The sequence below is a fragment of a genome, unplaced genomic scaffold (assembly GCF_019419815.1).
Source record: "Pyrus x bretschneideri cultivar Hongxiangsu unplaced genomic scaffold, Pyrus_bretschneideri_v1 Contig12, whole genome shotgun sequence".
Lineage (NCBI taxonomy): Eukaryota > Viridiplantae > Streptophyta > Magnoliopsida > Rosales > Rosaceae > Pyrus > Pyrus x bretschneideri.
In genome coordinates this window covers 8,525,491-8,549,169 of record NW_025999413.1, presented here as the reverse complement: position 1 = coordinate 8,549,169, position 23,679 = coordinate 8,525,491, and the positions used below count along the sequence as shown (strand labels likewise).

Here is a 23,679-nt window from a genome sequence, read left to right as displayed (position 1 = left end):
GTTCCTAGCTAATGTTGTTGACATGTCACATTTGATTTTAACATACCAACTGATGGCGTTTTGGGTGAGGGTTGACCCACCAAAAAAAAAAAATAAAAAAATCACTAGCTAGGTTTTGTTGAGAGGATAAATTTCACTTCGAGGAAAAGATGACCTTCTGTGTGCTTATAAGTAATTGAGTTACTCTCCATATTTCATTTGTCAATTAGTTTCATGATGGAACCTCACCTTTCTTATGCAAACCTGGGAAGGAGGATTGGGATTTCAAGATTTACATGCCTATAATTTGGCACTAGCCAAGCAAGGCTGTCGATTTTTACAGCAACCGGACTCCCTAGTCACATGTCTATTTAAAGCGAAGTATTCTCCGGATTGGCATGGCCAAGGAAGCTGCTGATGCTGCCTGTCAGGCGAAAGATGGTGAATTGCTTGGTCGACTCAAATTGACTCTCTCACAAAATGTTGCAGCTTCATCAAATTTTCACACTTTTAGGGACCGATTCGTTTCTTAGTTTTTCTGCCTCCATCCTATCCCTTTGTTTTTAATTTATTCTTGTCGACGATGCGTGCGCATATTCTTAACATTGTACCTGACAGGATGAATATGTAAGGACGAATGAGTTTCGTTTTCATACACGATATATTGTATGCATTTGTGAATTGTGGCCATCAGTTTAGGTCATATGATCTGTTGTGAACTGTGAGGAAGGATCGCTCAGTAGAAGAAATAAACAAGTAGTGGTGATATAGGACTGTTTTGTAAGGGATTTTGGGTTAAAGTGTAAGGGTTTTTTGTAATTGGGTTCAATTGTAATCACCTAAATCTTTAGTGGAGTCCACTTAATTAGTTAGTGGTGTCCAGCTGGCACACATGTAGCGGGATAAAATACACATGGCGCGTGGTAAATGGTGGCCAGAGGAAATTGTAATGGCATCGTGGAATTAATCAATAGAATATCCGTCTCTCTTTCTCTCTACTCGGTCCCTTCATCACTGTCACCATAGCTGCCATTGCAGGTCTGGTTCTTATCATGATCATAGTTTAGTTTTGGTACTACAAAACCGATTTCATGAATTTTGGTCGTGTGTTTCCAAATTCCCCGCTCTTTGTTCCGCTCGTCCGTGACCACATTTGATATCTATCCTGCCAGAACAAAGGAAACACTCTAGTTTATTACATTACGTTCTCAGGGTCTCGGATGGATAATCAATACTCCGAATCTGAATTACATTACAACGGTTTTCATCAAGGCGAACAACTCATGCAAATAGGCTGGGAGAAATGCAACACAAAACGTCGATACTTGCGCTAATGATATAAGATAATACTTTTAAGAAACAAGCTCAACCGTGACCAGATATGCATCTTGTTTACTCAGTCACCTTCAAGGATGCATAAGCTGAATTCTCATACTTGCCATCCCACCTGAAATTGAGTAAATAAAAGCAACTCGTCATTCTTTCTTTTCCGTTGAACTACCTATTTAGCCACAGCTTTGTTCAGATACAAGAGACACGAAGCTGCATTTACCTGTTTTCTTCCTGTTCCTTAATCTGGAGCTCCAAATCTTCTTCGAACGGCTGGAAGACCAGGTCTAGTTTCTCATCCACCACATTGTCAAGAGACGGCGGGTTCCACTACAACCAACAACAATACACATTTTCTCGTTTTAGAAATGACTGTAATGTTTAGATAATTTGATCTCTGGTCATAACACATAGAACCGGAAAACGATTAATGGAAAGAGAGGGATTACCTTGGGAGCATTATCCTTGTCAATAGTGAGAGCTCTAATACCCTTCATATCAAAATACAAGATTAGTACACTCCGAAAGCAGGGAGCGAGATGGTATTTTCAGCATAGGAATGTCCATAGTTATATGGTCTAGTTAGTTATCGTTATACAACAATTACCTCATACACATCCTCAGAAATTTTGGACCGCAGTATATTCATTGTGAGTCTAAATTCCTTCTTCATAGATTCAGGCAACGTTTGCTTCCTGCCTTCACGAATCTGGAGAATAAAGTGGCAGAAGCAACTTAAGCAAGCAATGCATCTATAAAGCAAAAGGAATTACGCATGGGTTGCATTCCCGTGGATGTTCAAATCAAGAGAGACAAAGACCACAACAGATGATGCATCTTTAGGTGAGTCTTAAAACATAAATCTTGTATACCTTTCAGGCTTGCATTAACCAAAAACACATGAAAATTCCCCACTAACCAAACAATACTACGGCCACGAGGACTCAAACCGCAATATGCATCTGATCAAACTGCAAGAAATCATACCGATCTCAGTGTTATTGTCAACCCTGTTGGGGATGATCTTTTTAAGCCCTTGAGATGTGGACCTATCCATCCATTTCCTTCTTTCTTTGCCTCTGCTTCCTGGGAAACAAACACATATGTTGAATTTATGCTTGAGAAAATGCATGAATCTACAATTGTTCGTTTATCTGTTAATTAGAAATGAGAAAAAGCAACTTACAAATGATTGTATAATCTCAGCCACTGTATCTTTGGAGAAGCACTCGTCAATTACTGACAGCCTGTAAGGGGAGGAAAGCTTAATGATATCGACATAAGGAGCTTTGAATGTTGATTCGAAGGATTGAAGTAGAACTAGAAATTAAGAATCAGCAAGTAAGATTTTTTTTTACTTGTTTAAAACACTTTCTTCATCAGGCTTGACTTCCACAGAAAATTCTTCAATTGCAGCTTTGACCGAGTTCTCATTTCCGGAGTTCAAGCTTATCAAACGCTTCTCTAGATCGGATAATTTCTGATGCACATTGTACAAAACCAATTCAATATAAAATTTCAGTTTGATATAATAAGTACAAAGAAGACTGATATCAACTTAGCTGATATCGTTACCGATGACTCAAAACAACCAGAGAAAATGTAGTAACGTACAGTGCAGTCATTTAGATTTTCAAATCTTTTGAGGCAATCCTTCCAACTTTCCAAGACTTGGTTTTCGGTGGAGGAAAAAATTATAGTGAAGAGTGAGAAAATTACCTCAAGAGGGACAAAATGGGTTGCTAGTCCAACCGCAACCAGCTCCTTACCATTCAGTCTTGCTCCTGTTAAGCCCAAAAACTCCCCTGCATTCCCCACATGATATCAATCAGTTTCAGAAAAAATGCTGGAAACTTTGTTTTCCTTTTTTCAGCATGCTTACCGAGATACCCAGGAAGATGGGAATGCATATATGAGAAACCGCAATCTGTATGAAATCCAATACTAGCTTCTGGAGTGGAAAAAACCTATCATGAAATATACCACAGAAAGTTTTGATGTCACTGTGCAGAAATAGATATCAAGCCTGACGAACACCAAAGATGGAGATGTTACTCACAGTTTTTTCAGTGACTACTGAGAACTTCATTGGGACCATCAAAGATGCGCCTCCACCCATTGAAATTCCATGGACCAAAGCCACCTAACCATAACATGAATGTTTCGGTGATAGCTTCAACAATAACGTAAACTTGAAATATATGCATCACAAGAAAGCTAGGATTACTTTCTTTTGAAGCATTACCTGGGTTTTCTTGTAAGTATGAATGTGGTAGCAAAGCCAATACATTCTGTAAACAACTTCAAGGCAGGGATCCTCTGCCAAAAGAGATTTATGAGCAAGTTCACTTTTGGTATACATTAGGAACTTAAATATTTTCGCAAAAGAGAACGTTTACTTGATTTCCTGCCGTCATAGAACATTTTCAAGTCCCCGCCAGCTGAAAAAGCTCGGCCTGATCCCTACACAAGAACACCAGAGCATGTCAAGTGGCTAAGCCTAATATCTGTATGCCTACGTTTGTGGCCCAAGTTGAACTGCTTCGTTAACATTGTACATTGACGTTTTAAACAAGGAGCACCAATGGAAGTTCAAGATTCCGGGATCGTTTGAACTAACCTTGATAATTACAAGCTCAGCATTGTCATCTTTTTCCCACTTTTCCAAGTACTCAGCTAGCAAAGAAACCTGATTGCAGTAAAAAACTAAATTAAGAACAGAAAAACACCCGAGAGAAAGCACAAAAAGGAGCATATCGACTTTATTTAACATACCACTTTGGATGAGATGACATTCAATTGACGAGGCCTGTTCAATGTGATCAACCTCACCCGCTCTATTTCTTCTCCAACAATAACCTAAAAGATTATTCCGACAAACACACACATCAAGTAATTCACAGGCAGTAATTCAGCAAAAGTAAAAGAACAAAATTTCTCTTTTGATTCGGGCAATTAGAAATGCAGAAGGTAGATTACCTCATCAGAAGTTACAACTTCTTGAGCCATTTAAACGATTAATTAACTCGCGGGTTATAATCCAACAAACTGTACAAGCAAATTAATCAGAAAGTGAGGAAAAGATGAACTGTTTAATCCCAGATAATTAGGATAATTAGTTCCAGAATTAGGAGCACTGAAGTTCAAATTTTTGAGATGAAAGCTGAAACAGAAACAATTGATCAAACGAAAATGACAACTTACGTTATCAGTCGAATTGTGGTTCTTTTTCGAGAGAAGAAGAAGTTGCAGAGAGGAAAGTTGGGTTGTGAAGAGAAGCTGATGGGGTTAGTGTTGTGTTGTTGTTGATAGCAACCCAAGTAACCGGTCTGGTAGAGAGAGAGAGAGCATATGTTTGGTTTGGTAGAGAGAGAGAGAGAGAGAGAGAGCAAATGTGTCTAACCCTCTCCACGTGTGGTTTCTATCTACCCACCACCACATCCAACTATCACCACCACCACCTCCAACTACTACACCATGGTTTTTATCCTTTGACAAGTAGCTATACTTGTGTTACTGCCACCAAACCCATTGTCGTTACAAACAAGGGGAAATGATTTTCACGCTCTCATCCTTTACACATAAATAGGGTATGCTAAAAGAATGCGGAAATCACTTTATTCTTTTGGTATTTTAGTTCGAGAAAAACTTGATTATCTACGTTTAAAGAATCATTCTTTCTAAAAGATAAATCACAGTTTGATATATGTGCTGAAGCGTTTCTTTACTTTGTTTTATTTAGCACATTGTCTGATTTTCATACATGTAGTTGTCATTTGATCAAATGATATTGGTGAAGGCGGTAATTCAAACTCAAGACGTTTGAGTGCGAAAACGTTCGCTGCGTCCCTCCACTTAGTTGCCGGGAAATCTCACCAGATGCAAATCGAGTGACACATTGTCCCCGATATATTCATCTGCAAATGCAGATTACATGCAGCATGGCGTATGCATTAACGAAATCAGAGCGAAAGCGAAGCATCATAGACGAAATTGCAAGCATGAAATAAAATACCAAGCTCATTAACGTCATTATAAACTTGTGAAGACACGTCGAAACTGTAACATCGCAGATACTAGAAAAAAGGATGTTCACTCCCACAAAACAAAACTTGAGTAACTAGTTTAGCTAATTAAAATGCAAAGCCATCGGAGGAAGGGAACCCGCAGGAGGTAACAAGATTACATAAAGAGGTTGGGCCTGGATGCCTTGTATGTCGTCTTGAGCTTCCTGGATGGGGGCCTAACCTTCCTGAACACCAACGGGAACTTGATCTTGGAGTTATGGAACTGCTTGGTGCTCTCCCTCTTGCAGAGTTTTGCTGGGATGGTAGCTGTCTTGATGATTTGGATGCACGGAAACCTCACCCTGTGACGAGATGCCAACTCAGTGTACATGGCTTCAACAGCACCATTGAGAGTTGTGTCTCGGTACTCCTTGTACATGTTGTGATAACCAGTTCGGCTCTGATATCGAAGCCAAATTCCATAGTTCTTGATGGTAGTTGGATATTTCTCAAAAATCTGCAATCAACAATATCAGAATTACTCTTTTCAACCCAAATACCCTGAATATTACACGGTAAAGAAAACTAGCAAACAGTTCGTCTCAGTGCCAATATGTTCAACTTAGTGTCTGCAATACTACAACAGAAGTAACACATCATCTAATATATTAACCGGCAACAATATATTAAAAGTTAAACCTTAATTTGCGACCTTATTAAAGAAGCTGCTATCGCATAATATAAGTGTATATCTAAGGAATAAAAACCCTGAACTTTTATCATAACAATATATGAAACATTATTACAAACTGGGTTCACAGTCAATTACAGGTTAAGCATAAACAATCAAACTAGACCGAATTTTCATATGAATTACGGCCCAGCTTAAGAGGCCAACAAACATTAGGCAAAACAACAAATTAGATCATGTTGGTTTATAGAGTACAAGAGAGATGACAGAAACGTAAAATGCATACCTCGTTGATGGCCAAAACTTGTCCATTGCTTTTCTTCACTTTCTTCAACTTCCTCAAGAAGTACCTAATACAATAAAATCAAACAGGAGAACAACACCCAATCAGATTGAAACCCCGAAAACATAACAGAAGTTGACGCGCTAGTGAACCATGAAAATTTGATTAATCTTATACAAATTTAAATATTTCCATCGCTTTTCGGTTTACAGGCAGGCCAAGACCAAAACAAACATGACAACAACCATTCTACGACTCGACTTCCTGGCCCGTGCTATCATCCTATAGTAAATTCAAAATGCAATCAGTTGGTTCATCTCACAAGAGCAAACAAGTTTCTCACTTTCCTTGTTATACTTTGATATACACCATTCAGAAATAAATAAATAAAAGGCACTACCAAATACAAATTAGTAAGATTCGCAGGCATAGTCAAGTGTGGGATTAGTTTATCTGGTGTCATAAACCCTAAATTTATCAAAAATCTTAGATTAAAAATTAAATCTTTTTCCATTTCCAATATTTTTCAGCAACTAAATAAAATAAACAGATGAAAAAGCTCTTACCAGAACTTGGATTTGGCACGGACCTCATTGGTGGCCCAGAGCTTCATCCGGTAGATCTTGGGATGCTCATCCTTCTCAGTCGGGAGGGCTCTCCCCACCACCTGGTACTGGTGAAACTGTTCCCATAAAACAAAACCCACCATTTTAATCTCTCCAAATCCACGTTTTCAGAAACCAAAAAGCTAAAAAAAAAAAACGATTGACAACGAAATAAAAATCACAAAAATAATGAAAGCGTGGAAATTGATTTCTGAAAACAAAAACTGGGTTGTGATAGATAAGATCGAGAGAGTAGGATCATTGCGGCTCACCCTGAAAACACCCATTTTTCTGCGATGAGGGAGAGAGACGCCGCTGCTCTGGCTGCTGACTGCTGACGGCTGCTGGCTGCAAGAGCAGTTTGTCTTCCACGACTCTATATCAAGTGAAGGTTTAAAAACCCTAATTCCTCTGGTTGGTGTGTATGGGCCTTCAAAGTTGATGTAGGAGCCCAACTTTTATTTTTCTGCTGACAAAAGCCCAAATTTTATGGGCTCAATATTTTAATTCATGCCCAAAAATATACCAGTCGGAACGAAATTGGATTTTCGAGTTTCTTGCATTATTAAAATATCAGAAGAATACAAGTCTCTCACTGAAATTTATAATAAAATACCAAAAAATAAAAATTAAATTAATTGAAAAAAGGACTAGTTGATTTGATTCTCTTTCCTGGTCAAATCTTCGCATGAATTTTGATTGGACTCAAGTAGCCCATCATGGTTTTGGTTTGTTTTCCGACTCCTGAGTGTGGGCTGGGCTAGGTTTCATTGAACTTTCATAGGACTCAAGTAACCCATTATTTTGCATGCGTTGAGGGGCAGATGTATGGGAAGTGCACAAAAATGACACCCTTAAAATTTGCTATTACAAAAAAATGTGTAATATCCACATACATTTTTTTACTTCTTATATACTCTTTATTTATTTTTATCCTCTGATTTTCTTCAATTCATTCAATCCGGCGGCCAGAAATTAAGAATGTGCGTGAAAAGTAAAAAAATGTGTGTGGATAACACACCCCTTACAAAAATGACGCCAGGTTGTGATAGATAAAAAAATGACCATTTTCAAAAACAAAAAATGGATGTAAAAAGGCGAGACTACTCTTTTCTTGCATAATAACATTTACAGAAATGATAAGTAACAATCACATATTGATTATACACTGATGACGTAACGATAATATAGCAACAACACAACGATGATATAATAATGATACAATAAATATTGATAATTTCTGCAACAAAATGTCAAAATATGTTATTATATCGTCATTACATCATCATTGTGTTGTCATTATATTATAATTGTGTCCTTCATAAGGAGAGAGATTTAACATGCTTCTCTAAAAATTAAAATTAAGTAAAGGAGAACCTCTTCTTTTTGCATCCATAGCGATTACAACTTGGTGTTAATTTTGGACTAGTAAGGGTGTCATATTGCTCCTTTTTCCCAAACATTTCTAGTAGGGTGCACATTCTAGCGTTTAACTGGTTGTTTATTCCCTCTTCAGTATCACTCAATTTAAACACTGGTCACGAGAGATATAAAAGAGAGACATAAATATTGGGTTACATATAAAAGAATTTGCCTTTGGAGAAAGCCATAAACAAGAGCATGACAGCAAGATAAACACTTATATAGAATAGATTCACAACCATCGTAGCGTTTCGTTCTAATAATGGAATTTTCATGTGTAATTTTTTAAGATTATGTTATTAAAATGGAATGTTATGTCGGTAAAACTTGTTTCATGTAAATTAATCTCTACAAACAGGTTTAGCTTGTGAATGTGAATGGAAACCCCTGACTTCTGGTTAGAAGCATTGAAAATAGTTAGTTGATTGGTCTCGTCTTCTCGGACCCCGAATCCCAACTTGCAAAGAGAGATAGTTATGAGTCATGATGCTTTGTACCTTGCAATTAAAGGCAAGAAAATGCAAGTCCTAATGCCCTACGTATTCATGTTATGTGTGAACTTTAACAAGTAACCTTTTGAACATTTCGACTTGCTAGAGTCACCTCAAAACCTTTTCAATGTCAAATCTCACTTGGCTTGCCCTCATCCAATTTTTAGATATGTCAAGGTCTTCAAGTAACAAAGTTGGAGACAACACCGTTACAATAGCAGGTTGACGAGCGTTATCTCCGCCACAGACGGTGAAGCCACTAATACATGGTGGGTCAGACAGTTTTGAGAAAAAGAAGAAGGCATATCAAATTGGTCTCTTGGAAGCCCTAAACGATGACTTAGCATCAGTTTTGGTTTCAGATGATCTTCTCCAATAAGCCACCATGCAAAGCAATATTTGGAACATAACAAGGCTGACTTGGCTCTTATGACAAAAGCTATGATCCTCTAAATAGGAATCTATTCATTTCTTCTACAATGACAAATATATCCAAGGCATTATCACAAATTGTCATGCGAAAATTAACGTTTTGTAACGGTAGTTTAAGTCAATTATTGATGTCATGTATGCAGAGCCCCTTTGAATTGTGTAAGCTTAATTATACTTGTAAATTTGTAATATCAAATGTATATACAGAAATTGAAATCAATAGAGAAGTTGCGACAGCCCAAACCAAACAGTTTGACTTGTTCTTTGTTTTATTCACACTATATATATTAAAGTTTTCATACACCTAAATAATTGACCAGGTATTCATCATAGTAATATATAGTCCAAAGAGTGTTAGGCTTCAAGATAAACAAAAATAACGTAGAAAAATAAAAGGTTAAGAAAGAATTAGAATTTCATAATATCAAATCAAAGTTGACAGACGGAATACAATCAAATTCGTGAGAGTAACGTGTTTCTATCAGCCAACAAGCAGCGAAGAATTCTAGGTCTAAATCGATGAAATTAATTAAATTTTAAATATGAGCCTCCCTCCAAAATCCCTATTTACATAAAGACATTCATAACTGGTTCATGAAAGAATGATTCATTCAATCAAACTACGGTGTTTTTTAAGATTAGTCCTTCAAAAAATTGAAGTTAAAAAAAAAAAAAATATGTTGTTAGATTACATTTTAATTTTAATCTTTTGAATGGTACTTTTATTTAATTCATATTCTATGTGTTGTTATTTAATGTCTCCACATTAAATTTTGATTTTATTAATATGCACATTTTAGTTCTTCCAATTATAAATCAACCCAAATGAGAAAACATTAAAAGAAATTAGTGTTACATAAGAAAAATATGTAAATACATAAATGGTTGTACCGAAATATCTTAAATTGACTTATTTGTACCGAAATATATTAAATTGACTTCTTTGTACCAAAATATATGTACCTAAATGTTTGTAGCAAAATATATTATAATGAACCTAAAAGTTTGTACCGAAATGTATGAACCTAAATGTCTGTACCAAAATGTATTATATTGAATTAATGTACATAAATGTTGGTATCGATGAATATACTAAAATAAATTAAATAAATTAATGTACCTAAATTGACACACCCCGACCGAAGTCGAGACGTGATGGCCGTCACGTGAGGGTGACGTAGCCAAGTGCGCAACAGAAGTGATGATAATAATAAGAAAATGCAACTAAGTAAAAACCAAAACTAAACTTACTTAAACTAGAGGCAATATGTAAGTGCGTGAAAGTGATCAAGTATAAGATACACACATATCAGAGCATAGGTAAACGAAAATGCAGCCGAACTAACTAAGTATTAATTGTATAAACAAGGAGAAGATCCTTACAGTTATTTAGTAGATTGTCAGAACCACTAAGAAGTCCTCATAAGCCACCAAGATGTACAACTACCTAGGATTTGGAGTGGCGTAAAATAAAAGGGTGAGTGGGTAAAAACAAAACGTTTGAAAATACATTTATCTTTTTTGAACATAGTAACCCCTCACTATAAAACTCGTATAGTTCCAGAAAATAATACTACATATATACATAAGAATACCAATGCACAAGGTCAGTAAAACTGAAGTATGTCATGCCATAACGTTTCTGCACTAAAAGATGTAAGCCAGGTGAAATCAATATAAAATAATATGTCAGTCGAAGTCACCTAATGTGACATGTACGACTGGACCTATAGCTCATCAATACATGCTAGCACGCAAGTCGAAACCATTTAGTGTGGTCTGTACGACAGGGCTGACACCAAACTTGGATCCAAGGTGAGGGTGCGGTGCAAGAGGTGAACATCACGTAAAGGATTGTGCCCTGACCTCGGGCGGGAGCATTAACACCGGGGTGCAGTAATGATGAGCTCTAAATGCATTTATGCATAACAATGTGCCATGCAACCAATACCATCACAATATACTCACCTGAAGCTTACTTAAGCCTCCGCAGCATCAAACGATATAATTCACGATTTACAATAATGCAATACTTAAAATGCAACTCATTTTCGACATGGCATTTAAAGCATAAATCATTTTAAAAATGTTCTGGAAACCACGATATATATAAAGCAAATGCCCACTCATTGATAAGTAGCAGGATCGTAGCCCCCCAATCTTGCTTGTCCACGCTTGTCCTCGCGGTACGTTTCACCTATATGTGAAATAACTAATTTTACGTTAATTTTAAAACACATAGACAAACCCTAGGAATAACTTATCATACGTTGCTCAAATAAGGTGTTTGAATATACCAAGATGATCTACTCGACAACACGAACACCCTCATATTTTTAGAAAAAATTTTGAACGTTAAATGCACAGCCACGCGTCGGCCAAGCGTAGGCACGTGCCTGACACACTGATGGAACTCCTAACGGTGTTAAGGAATATTCCGTTAAATTAGTAGAATATCTCGTTAAAATTACCTGATGTCGTTAGAATATTCTGTTAAAGTTAATGGAATATACTCCTTCTTCTCTGATGACTCGCCAGAGTCCGCCGTCGCCGCTATTTGGTTCACCGGTTTTTGGAAAATTTTCAAAGTTCTATATCTTCTTCAATTCTCAACCAAAATCCATGAAATCTTATGGATTTTAAGGTCTTGAAGAGTAAAACACATCCATACCTATTGGAGGTCCTAAAACCAGCGGAAAATGGTCGAAATTTCCTTCGATACCTCCAGCCAACTCTTCAACTTCACAAACCCGTGTGTTCTGATGTCCAAACCACTCCCATTTCACTCCAAGAGTTAAGGGAGTTGTTTAGAGTCTATCTCGAGCCTTAAAATCATGTAAATCACCCACAATCACAACGTCCTAAAAACCCACCGTGTTAGAGCTTCTATGTTCTTATGTTTCCAACGACCGTTCAATGAACCAAAGGTGTGAATGAGTTCGTGAGGTTGTGAGGAAGATGATGGTAGTGTCCAAGGACTCGATTCGTGAGTTTTAGTATGGTTTGAGTATGGTGGTCTCACGGTTGTACGGACGAAAAGAAGAATCGAGAAAGAAGGAGAGGGTGAGGGATATGTGTGTGTGTGGTCATGAATTGGCTAGAAAGAAAAGAAGTAAGGCCTTGATTGGGCTGCCGTGAGAAAAAAAGAAAGAGAGAGAGTTTTAGGGTCCAATTAGCCCAAGGAAAATAACAATTCAACCTAAAATCTGATTGGGCTAGACATGACAGGAACTAATTGATTGGTGAATAAAATATAGTCAACCCAACAATATATTTCTACCCTAACTCGTTCTTTAATCGTCGTAACATTTTCATTAGGAATCCGATTCGACCTTAACTCGCATCGATGCGCTCGTGACGTCAAGTACGATTTAATTACGATAACGAGGAAGATTATTTAAAACTGCATATGTACATCCACGTTACTAAGCCACCGAGTGCATAATCATCATCTCACATACTCAGGGAGAAAATTATAATGACAATTGGGCGGGTCGTCACATAAATGAAGAACACTAATTATATCGAAATATTGTATAAAAAAAAAAAATTAGTTCACCTAAATGTCTGCAATAAAATAATTATGAGGAATGAAATGAAAATTAGGAATCAATGTGATAGATACATTAAAATTAGGAAGAAAAAGAGACATAAAACATCAAAATATAATTAATAAATAAGGTGACTAAATGTATTAAGGACGAAAATTAAACCTTAATCTTACATAAGTTATAGTATAAAAATCATCTGTTTCAATGATTAAGATGAAATTTTCTATTAAATTAAACACATCAAAAGGCAATAACAAGAACCAGTATAAAAATGTGCAAAAAATGCATTAATATTTCCGCATTTTTTTAAATACAGGTTATAACCCTTTCTAGCTATCAATATGTAATCACTTAAAACTTCAAAAAATCAGAAGAAAAAAAACAATTAATATAATTTCTGTATGTCACCTATGATCCTTGTCAGAAGGAAAATCTTAGAAAAAAAAAAAAGAATGTTTACAATTTTTCCCCACCTTCTAAACATCAGCACATCTCATGGGTGCATATCCTAACCTGGACTTCTTTGTATCATAGAGGATGTGAAAATTCTGCTGCTGATAGTTACCGATGATCGAAAGGCCGGATTTCGGAGTCCCCAACACCGCCAGGCAGACGATTTCCTGCGGTTCGATCTGGATGAAGTAGTTCTCAACTGGGAAATCCCACACAGCTCCGTCCGCGAACACAATTGCAAATTCCGGCAGCTCTATTTTCTCAACACCTGACACATTGTAACAAGGTTCCAAAAATGGAAAGTCCTTCACGACTGGATACCCTTTAACCTTTTTCTCAAAAGCCTCCTTGATAATTTGATAGGCTGGATCCGCAAAGTAACTCAACGTGGTGCCGGAATCAATGATTGTCCCACCGGCACCCTCCGGCGACAATTTCCAAGTCTCAGCCGGTATGTCCACCGCTTCTCCGCCGACCATGACGGATTTTATCTCGACATAGTAGAATGTATCAGCAGGGTTTTCTTTCCCTCCTACCAAAGAAGTGTAGGTCAGTTTCGGGTGGCTCAAGAGGGTCTTGTCCTCCCCGAAAATCAACTTGCTGCTGACATTCGCGTCGCTGTTTCGATCCACAAGGCAGTAGGAAAACGAGTGGCCGTACAGCGATTGGAGCTGAGAAGCAAAGGAAAGAGGACCTCTGCCAAGACCTAGCAACCCTGCAGCCCCATGGAACAATCCTCTGTTCCAATGGCCGCATCCGAACATCACATTCTCCACCCTCTTGAACTCCGCCTTGTTCGATGACGTGAGGTTGACGGTAAAGGTTTCGAGGGCGAGGTCGCCGGTGGTGTTGGAGCTGTCTCCGTACCAGTAGAAATACGGACACGTTTGATTTTCGGACTTGCAGGGTTGCGGAGGATCCGGGGACGAAACCAATCGACACCGCCGATTCTTGCAGCTAATGTCACGAAAAGAAGTTGAGTCTTTGGGGTCGTAGTGCGGGCCGTGCTGCTCGAAGCAGTCGTGGCACGGCACGCATTGGACCCAGTTAAGGTCACTGCCAGTGTCGAGAATTAAAGAGAATTGTTTAGGGGGTGTACCGATGAAAACATCCATGAAGTACTCGCCGGAGCCGAGGCTGACGCCGGACTTCAACGTGGCCTGAAGCTGGCCGGAGAGCTCGTTGGTGTAGGACTCCGGCGAGGCTGCCGGGGCTACAACATGATTTGATTGGTGGTGCTTCGGTTTCTTATCTTTCTGCAGCCTTGAAAATGTGTTCTGATTCTTCTTCTCGACGATTCTTGTGTGGAGGGTTTGAATTCTGACCAAGTCTCGGACTGTGGACTCGATCACTGAACTTTTTCTTTCGGATTGTTTGTTCTGTGATCTGTGCCGTAGGTGGAGCTTCATAGTCTGTTTATGGGGGTTCAATTCGGGTGCTGCTTCGTCGGTGTCGGAGTCTTCAGCTTCTTCCATGGTTGAGTCTGCTTGGTTGGGTATTTTGGAGCAGCTGAGGCTGCAGCCGGTGTGGGATGAGGAGGAGACGGCGTTGAAGCTCATGTGCTCCGGCAGTTGTATGCCGGCGAAAGTGGAGGCATTCGAGTTGTGATTGCGGTGGTTGTGAACTCTGGCAATCGCTGCTAAAGTGGAGGAGAAGATCACAAGGAGAACTAGTAGGATTGAAGCCTTAACAGCCATTCTGATGGTATCTTCTCGTTTCAAATTCCTGCATGAATAAAACTCGAGAAGAAAAAAACTGGAGAAAAACCAAGAAAGATTTAATAATCTGAAAATCCCAGAAACGGAAAAACCAGATGGAACTTGAATTCCGATGGAAAAAAAAAATGAAAACGAAGAAGGGAACCCAGAAGCAAAAAACTTCAACTTAAAGCTCTAAAAAAATAGGAAAGTTTTCTGGGAAATACTTTGAATGGGTTTCAAAGACTTTGAATGTGTTGATTTGTTTTTTCAAAAGATGAGGGTGCAGTTGAAAACGCGGTTTCGATAAAAAAAGCAGAAATAAATACCAGAGGAAGGAGAGGAGAGGAGAGGAGAGGAGGATGTGGAATTGTGAATTTTTAATATTTAATCAAAGTGCTTACCTGGTCTTCTTCATCTTTCTGCTTCTTTCCCCTCGCTTTCCTGCTTCATTTGTCTCACGGCACTCTCATATACCGTTATGTTTTCACACTGAGCGGCTACCACCATGACTATCTCTATCGCTCTCTGTCTCTCTCACAACTGTTTTAGGTTTACTTGGTAAAACTCTGTGGTCTTGGTTTTGAGTCTCGACTTTGGTTTACTTTCGTATATTTTAGGAAATAGTTTATTTGTTTTATATTACAAAAAGTCCAAAATATTAGATTAGTTAAAATGACAGAAATAGAAATGTTGGACTTTTATCTATTTGTGAATTTTTTTTTAATTTGGTTAACCTACGTTATGTGTGAGATCCCACATCGCCCAGGGGTGATCCTTAAATGTATATTCCCATTCTACCTAGCACGAGGCCTTTTGGGAGCTCACTGGCTTCGGGTTCCATAGGAACTCCGAAGTTAAGCGAGTAGCGCACGAGAGCACTCCCAGGATGGGTGACCCATCGGGAAGTTCTCGTGTGAGTTCCCAGAAACAAAACCGTGAGGGCGTGGTCGGGGCCCAAAGCGGACAATATCGTGCTACGGTGTGGAGCGGGCCCGGGAAGTGGTGCTACCCGGGCTGGGATGTGACATTATGTTTGGATGAGAAAATTTAATATTCTTAATTGTTAGAATTCATGTGTCCCACATCGCCCAGAAGGTTTGAGAACAAACCCTTTAAATAGAATTACCTCACTCTAACTAACACCGAGACCTTTTGTATTAAAACCCCACACCTGACGGATTGAGTAGATGGCCAGTGGAGACATTATCGGTATTGTTGGAGTGGGCCTATGGCTCGTCCACCTGAAATTTAAGATTAAGGAATTTCAAAATGACAAAAATAGAAATGCCAGAATTTTTTTTTTTAGAATTTTCTTTTTTGATTAACCTAAAAGAACAATGAAATTTGAATACATTTTTTTTTTTTAAACTCTCACTTGCAGAAATTTGGAAATGACACATATTTACGTGGATATTAAACTTGAGAATTGGAGATTCCAAATTCCAAGTTTTTTTTTCCACGCAGAAATTCTAATTTTCTATGTTTATGAATCCAAACAAGGAAAACGACATATTTCTATACCAGTATTTTTTAATTTTTATTCATTTTAAAGATAAACGGCATATTTCATTTATGAGAAAGATAAATACAAGATCACGAAGAACATGATCTCCATAGTAGGGTAACTGTAAATAGAGATATGAAGCTAAAATAATAATCTCAAATGTGGCAACAAATTAAAAAAGACAAATGTTTCATAAAAACCAATGCATCTAGTGCTGAAAATCGTGTGAGAGATGAAAGCTTTCAAACCAATTATGGGATAGAAAAATGACATGCTTATATCTATATTTTGTAGACAAGGATGTCACATTTGTAAATCACCTTAACATCCCGTAACACCATTTAACAATTGATCCTAAAAAACTCAATCAACTCAACTGTGGCGAACCACCAGACCGACTGCACAATGACCAAACTCATAAAACTCGCCCAAATGAGAAACCGGACAACTTATATTAAGTTTCTGAAGTTATTACAAACACAAGATGGCTTGAATAAACGATAAAATAAAAAATCGCACAACTTTATTCAGCAGGATCCTCTCATGGATGTCTTGGTTGTCAACTCCCAACAAAGCAAATCGGAAACTTTGATTCCATAACGCACAGCTCAAGCCGATAGAGTCTGGCACATTATAAGGCTTGCATAAACATAACTCATGACTCGAAGGCCTTAAACGTTTGTTGGATCAAAAATCGAAAAGTTGTTCTGTCGGGAATACAAGAAATCAAGACAAACCAACCCGAAGAGGAATATTAATAGAATGTCAGTATGTTTGATATAAATCTTAATCCTAATTAAGCTTTCATATGTATGAAAAAATGATAAGCTTTCGTGAATATTAATTCTTCTTGGCTGATGACTCAACAGAACAATTTGTTGTTATCAAGTGAAGTTTTTCGGCTAACTAAATTCTAAGAACTAACTCGATCTATCCGTAATCTTGAATCTGAATCCTCTTTATGAGGATTATGGGGATCCGTGAATCATATATGTTCATCGTGCGGTCAGAAATAATTTTTGAATATTTTTATTTAAAATTAATTACAAACAGTACCTGACAAAAACTGATCGCACGATATACAATAAACGGACACGATGTACGGATCTCTAGAATTCTCCGGAGAGGATTCTATTGGCGTAATCTTTTATGTTAACAAACGTAGTTTCTCTATAAATGATACAATAAACAAAAACAATCATCAAGTCAAGGCACTTTCGATGGTGGAGAACTATTCCTATAATTATCAGATATGCGAAGTCAAAGCTTATTTTCTTTTCCTTCCTTTTTTTTTAATCATATGCACTAGTTTAATTTTTTAAAAGAATTAAAAAAATTACAAAGAAGATTCTCTTCAGATCTATAAAGCATACATGTCAAAGTTAATCTTAGGCATAACTTTCTTAGGAAAATTACAAAACCGAATACAAGCATGATTGTATTTATGACCTAATTAAATTAGTTAAGTCATTTGTTGTCATATTGGTTTCAAGTATGTTGGAATCGTATATCGGGAAGTCGTTTTGAAAGAAGCCTATATCTTGCATTCGAGTCATCACTTATCATAGTATTTTGGACCCAAGTTGCTGATTTAATGCTAAACCTACCATTAACATTTAAGCCCCAACACAAGTAGTCATCCTTATCATAAAAAGGCAACGGTATACTACAGATCTTACAAATAACATCCTCATCCACATACTCACTTAGCAAATCTCTACTCCAATTCCCATCGATAATGAAATGATTAACCTTTGGGTCTAAATTAATCTGACTTACCTGGTCCTTCGGAATAAGGTTCTTTAATGGGAAATGAAAAACTCAATTTTGGGTCTAGAACGAAATGTCCTTGCCATTTCCCACAATCCATCGTGCACCTTTTTCAATAACAGGCCTAGCAGTTAGAATGCCTTTCTAGGCTACCGAGTAATGCTGCCTCACTTTTGCATCCATAAAATTTTCTTTACGAAGATACTTTTGTTTAACTAATTGAACCCACCAATTCTGATCATCAGTCAGGACCTTCCATCCAAGTTTAGCTAGACAAGCATTGTTAAAGCAATTACTCTTTCTAGTACCCAGGCCCCAATTACCTTTTGGCTGACAAACTTTGTCCCAAGCAACAGGATTCATCCTACCTTCTTTTCCCCAAAGAAAGTTCCTATTTTCTTTATCCAACATCCTGGTGAACTTCTCAGGACATTTGAAACAAGACATCATATGATTGGGTAAACCACAAAGATTAGCCTTAATTAAAGTAATTCTTCCCGCTCTCGAGAGTGTGTTGGCTTTCCAACCTACTAATTTGTTCTTAATTTTTAACTCAACATCCTTTGTATTTATCGAATCTCTCCAGCATATAATGTTATTTATGCCCAGATACTTACCAATAGTTGCTTAGTGTTGAATTTGGATAATATTAGCAATCTCCACACGAACACTATTAATGGTATTCCCTAAGAAATAGAGAGAAGACTTATGGAAATTTATCTTTTGTCCAGAGGCAGAGGCAAACATGTTCAAAGTATTTAAGATATTTCTAGCAGCTCCTTTAGATGCTTTGGCAAAAATAAGGCAATCATCTGCAAACATTAAATTAGAGACCTTTAAACCCAATGGAGAAGTTAAAAGCCCGACACTAGTTTTAGGAGTTAAAGCCAACTTATTAAAGTGTTTAATTAACGGCTCGATGCAAAGAATAAAAATGTACGGCGATAGGGGATCTCCTTGTCTAACTCCCCTAGAGGGTCTGAAATAACCATGAGCTTTACCATTAATCATGATTGACATAGATGTAGACGAAATACATTCCATAATTAGATTTATCTAGTGGGTATTCATCCCAAAGTTTGTTAAAACCATCTGAATATAATCCCAACTCAACATATCATAAGCCTTCTCCAAGTCTAGCTTGACTATCATAGCTCCCGTACTCCCTTTTTTTCGTTTAAAGGAAGACAAAATCTCATGAGCAATAAGAATATTATCATGTATAGATCTCTTTAGAGCAAAAGCTCACTGATTATTCGAAATACACTTTTCTAGAATAGGTTTAAGCCTGTTCGCCATCACTTTAGAAATAATTTTATATGACATATTGCATAAACTAATAGGTCTAAAATGAGCCACTATTTCAGAATTGTTCACCTTGGGAATAAGAGCAATATTTGTATGATTAATTAAACTTAAGCTTGACCCATTTAAAAAGAAATCTTTCACAAGATTAATGACTGAAGGCCCGACGATATACCAACATTTTTGGTAGAAGATCGCATGAAAACTGTTCGGACCAAGAGCCTTTAAAGCTCCAATACCATTGACAGCCTCAAAAATTTCATCATCACAAATTGTGCTAAGCAAAGCCAAGTTTTGGCTTTCAGTTATGCAGGCCGCAATAATGCTAGTAAATGTAAACAGTGCATTATTATTTGGGGTAGACTGGGCAGTAAAACGCAGTTTGAAGTCCTGCACAAAAACCTACTCCATGCCCTCCCCTTTCATCCACCAAAAGCCCCCAGAGTCCTTGATTTTAAGAATCTCATTCCTTCTACGTGTAATATTAGTTACTGTTTGAAATTTTTGTGTGTTTTTATCTCCTAATTGAAGCCAGTTAACTCTCGCTTTTCGAGCCCACAGGAGTTCCTCATTATTGAGAGTACTATTCAATTCATTTCGAATCCTTAATTCTTCATTTAACAATTGAACATTATCTGGATCATCCATGCTTTGCGATTGAACATTATTCATTTCCTCAAAAAGCTCTCTTACTTTAACATGCAGATTACCGAACACCTCCTTGTTCCATCCTCTGATCAAATATCTCAAGGCACCAAGGCACCCCCTGAGTTTATCGTTGCGGTTACCTTCCAACTCCGAGCTCCACGCTTTCTTAACAATGTTAGAAAAATTAGGGTGATTAAACCACATAGCCATAAACTTGAATTCACTCTTGCCACTCATGCCAAAACTATTATTAGGGCAATAGTCTAAAAGTATAGGACTATGATCCGAACCAAAAATTGAAAAATTATGAAGGTTGGCATTCGGAAATAAGTTTAACCAAGTTGTATTAATCACTACTCTATCTAGTCTTTCAAAAATTAAGGTGACGTTATAAGGATTAAGATTCCTTGGGCAGTAAAAAAAAGGCTGCTACATCACATTTAATTACAATATTTGTGGGAAAAGAAAACTTAATTTGGGTTTTACCTTTCTTTAATTTTATGAAAATGGTCATGATGATAAAAGAAATTTCAAGCAATCTAAGGTATAGCAAAAGGCACCAAATCGGACTGCCACATTTAATTTCGTCACGATGGACCAAATACATATGATATTCTTGACGTAATTAAATATGGGAATGTCTGCCATTAATCTACATGGAATGTTCAACGAGACCCTACGTACCCATGAATGGAACGCACGCCTACAAATATAAACACACAAAGTCCACAAACAAAAGGAAACGAGGGTAGCGGTGGAAATTTGGAGTAGACATGCATGAGGTTGCAGCCATTATTTTATTATATTTATTAATTTTGATATTTATAAAAAATTGCGTGAGAGCAGGTTTTGTGTTGCATTTGAACCACTGGATTTTGAAATATTATTGTTGATTAAGGAAAAAAAACAATATTATCTAAATTACATATTAGTTAATTTTTTTTGTCAATTAAAAAAAGATGAAAAAATATTTAATTTTATTATACAAAATAACATCATGAGCAATAGTATCATTTTCCAATAATAAAATATTATTCTTTCTTCCTTCCTCACTCGCATCTCAACGTAGCATATTTTTGATTTTAAAAAATAAAAATAAAAATATCTCTCCAGTCTCCACCCCTACATTTTATCTCTCCTCCTCATCAATTCCTCTCTTTTTTCACGTTTCTCTCCAACTTCTCTCTCCACATATGTTCTAAATAAAATAATAATAAAACTACTTCACATACAAAATGCGTGGCCTTATGCTAGTAAATGTTTAAACTAAGGCTTTGAAATTGGTGTGCAATCGTGCTCTCCAAGTTTTGAATGTATAATCGAAATTTAATTTTCATCAAAAAAAAAAAATCGAAATTTATTTTAGTCAAAAAGTCTTAAGTATTTATTCAAATAAGATGTTTTGCGTTTAGTTTCTTAGGTCGGTGCGTTTGGAAGAAAGAAAATGAATAAAGTATTAGCAAATAAAAGACTTTGAATACGCAAAACAACTTACATAATACGAGTTTACTGTTATCACAAAGTTTTAGTTTATTATTAAATTCTAATGTTATGTGACTATATAGCGTCGGCATATATATCTTACTCTTTAATAGAGACAGGATCATGTAATGGTTGAAAACCTTTCTTTTTTCCCATTAAATGAATAAAATGTCAAGGGAGGAAAAGACTAGCTTGTAGCTACCGCACGTTGAATTTTCATTCTTATTTGATGAACAATACAGTAAAAGCAAGCTGTTAATTAATTAGTAAGAAGAGAGATTGCAGTTCGAGTATTCAGGTCTTATAAGGTTAACTACACTTTTCATCCTTGTAGAATATTTTATCCCTGCATTATTTAACTTCCTTATTATTAATTATAATTTCAATAACTTCTCCATCACAGATGTATATTTTATTAGTTCTGTGTCATTACGTGATCAGATTAAGAACAAGAAAGATACAAGTAAAAATAGTACTTGTAACATCAAAGTTTTATTAGGATGATGCTATCTATACATTTCTTTTACTTCTCACATATAACTTATTACTTTTTTCATTCGATTTAACAACCATAAACTAAGAAGGGCGTGTGAAAAGTAAAATAGGGTGTGTGGATAATACCACCCAAGTTTTACTCCAAGAAAATAGTTTTTATCTCCAAAACAAGGCTTTTATTTTTCCTTCCTTGCTTGTTAAGGTATAAAAGTTGAAGTTGTGCATTATGTTCGCAATGCCATTGGATCCTCGCCAAATCCCTTTCCTGGGGATCCTAGGGATCAACGCACTTGGACCATTAATAAAAAATCATGCGGTCACAATTTATTTCTTTATTATATTTTTCATGCAAAACGAGGTTGCTTTACTTTTAAAAATATAAAAAACACTTAATTGTAACCGTACGATTTTTGATCAACAGTACACATGCATTGATTCCTAGAATCCCCAAGAGGGGATCCGACGAGGATCCAAATCCATTTTTATTCTCCTAGGAATAGAGCTAACCTTAATACAAGGACAAGCGTTTGTGGACCGAAGAGTTTTGGTTTGACACACAAAGGTAGGCGGTGCTGTGGCAGTCCCAACACGCAATCACGTTTTAGGTTTTCCTCAAGTGCGAGTTTAACGATAACCAAAGTTCAAGAGCCACTAATAACAACTAGTGCTTGTTTCTTGGAGCAAGTAATTTAAACATCTTGAAGGTCGGGAAATTTGATGAAATTTTCCACCTCGAAATATGTCATCTAGCATTTGAATGCGAATGCATGCCACCACGCTCATTCTTCTCGTTAAGTGAAGAGATATAAAAAATGTTAAAAAGAGAATTCTCTCAAAACTGAAATTTTTTATGAATCTTCTATCATCTTATATTTTTAGCACAACGTAATGTTGACATTAGAATTGAGGTTAAACTGATTAGCAAAGAGTCCACAAAGTCCACAAAGAGTTCCAATTTTAAAAGAGTCCCCTTATCATTTCTCTAATTTTTATTATTCGAAACACAAGTTGGTACGCTATTATCATAATCTAAGTGAAAAAAAATATAAAATCAGCATTGTTTTAGTTGTATTATAATACGATGCACCAATTTGCATTCCGAGTACACTGAAAAATTTCTCCTTCAATTGTCTGCATGTGAAAATCTTCCTCACCAACCTTTCCGAATTGCTTGACTTGGACTTTTATAATTTCATTATTCCTCCTCCTCTTTTCCTTGGAGATTATTTTGCTTAGACTGCAGTCTGCAGTCTGCAGTATTCTTGTTCTTTGTTAATTCCCATCATTTTCTCCCCCTTTGAAAATGTTAAGTTACGTAATTGGGTTAAGTCTTTCAATCCCTCAAGAACATGTCCTAGTTAGACTTGCATCTCAGTCATTAGACCATATATCTTCAACTGAAGTCCTCTAACGTGATCTAAATTAGGTCAAAGTGATCTCTTTGACAAACCATGTGGTTAGTGATTACTCTACTCCTAATGTAAAAGACTTAATTTGCACAAATTTTCAAATTCTCAAAAATTGTAAGATAT

General features: G+C 36.8%; 3 protein-coding genes across 3 annotated transcripts; all 3 read right to left on the bottom strand.

Annotated features, from left to right (window-relative positions):
• Window positions 1–1,154: 1,154 nt before the first annotated feature.
• LOC103947423 (3-hydroxyisobutyryl-CoA hydrolase-like protein 5) lies at window positions 1,155–4,680 on the bottom strand. The gene is made up of 16 exons (XM_009358332.3): window positions 4,513–4,680; window positions 4,288–4,356; window positions 4,084–4,167; window positions 3,929–3,997; window positions 3,708–3,771; window positions 3,554–3,627; window positions 3,368–3,451; window positions 3,191–3,275; window positions 3,028–3,113; window positions 2,667–2,788; window positions 2,495–2,555; window positions 2,296–2,394; window positions 1,916–2,017; window positions 1,758–1,799; window positions 1,532–1,638; window positions 1,155–1,426 (listed from the first exon to the last, which is right to left on the bottom strand). The coding sequence occupies exons 2-16, from the start codon at window positions 4,315–4,317 to the stop codon at window positions 1,372–1,374; spliced, it is 1,164 nt and encodes a 387-aa protein (XP_009356607.2). The 5' UTR covers window positions 4,318–4,356; window positions 4,513–4,680; the 3' UTR covers window positions 1,155–1,371.
• Window positions 4,681–5,312: 632 nt separating this feature from the next.
• Window positions 5,313–7,322, bottom strand: LOC103947422 (60S ribosomal protein L18a-2). The gene is made up of 4 exons (XM_009358331.3): window positions 7,167–7,322; window positions 6,856–6,971; window positions 6,293–6,356; window positions 5,313–5,832 (listed from the first exon to the last, which is right to left on the bottom strand). Exons 1-4 carry the CDS (start codon window positions 7,179–7,181, stop codon window positions 5,491–5,493), a joined length of 537 nt encoding a protein of 178 aa, XP_009356606.1. The 5' UTR covers window positions 7,182–7,322; the 3' UTR covers window positions 5,313–5,490.
• A 5,732-nt stretch (window positions 7,323–13,054) lies between these two features.
• On the bottom strand, window positions 13,055–14,946 carry LOC103947421 (aspartyl protease family protein 2-like). Its single transcript, XM_009358330.3, has one exon. The coding sequence runs from the start codon at window positions 14,938–14,940 to the stop codon at window positions 13,267–13,269; it is 1,674 nt and encodes a 557-aa protein (XP_009356605.2). The 5' UTR covers window positions 14,941–14,946; the 3' UTR covers window positions 13,055–13,266.
• Window positions 14,947–23,679: the final 8,733 nt, after the last annotated feature.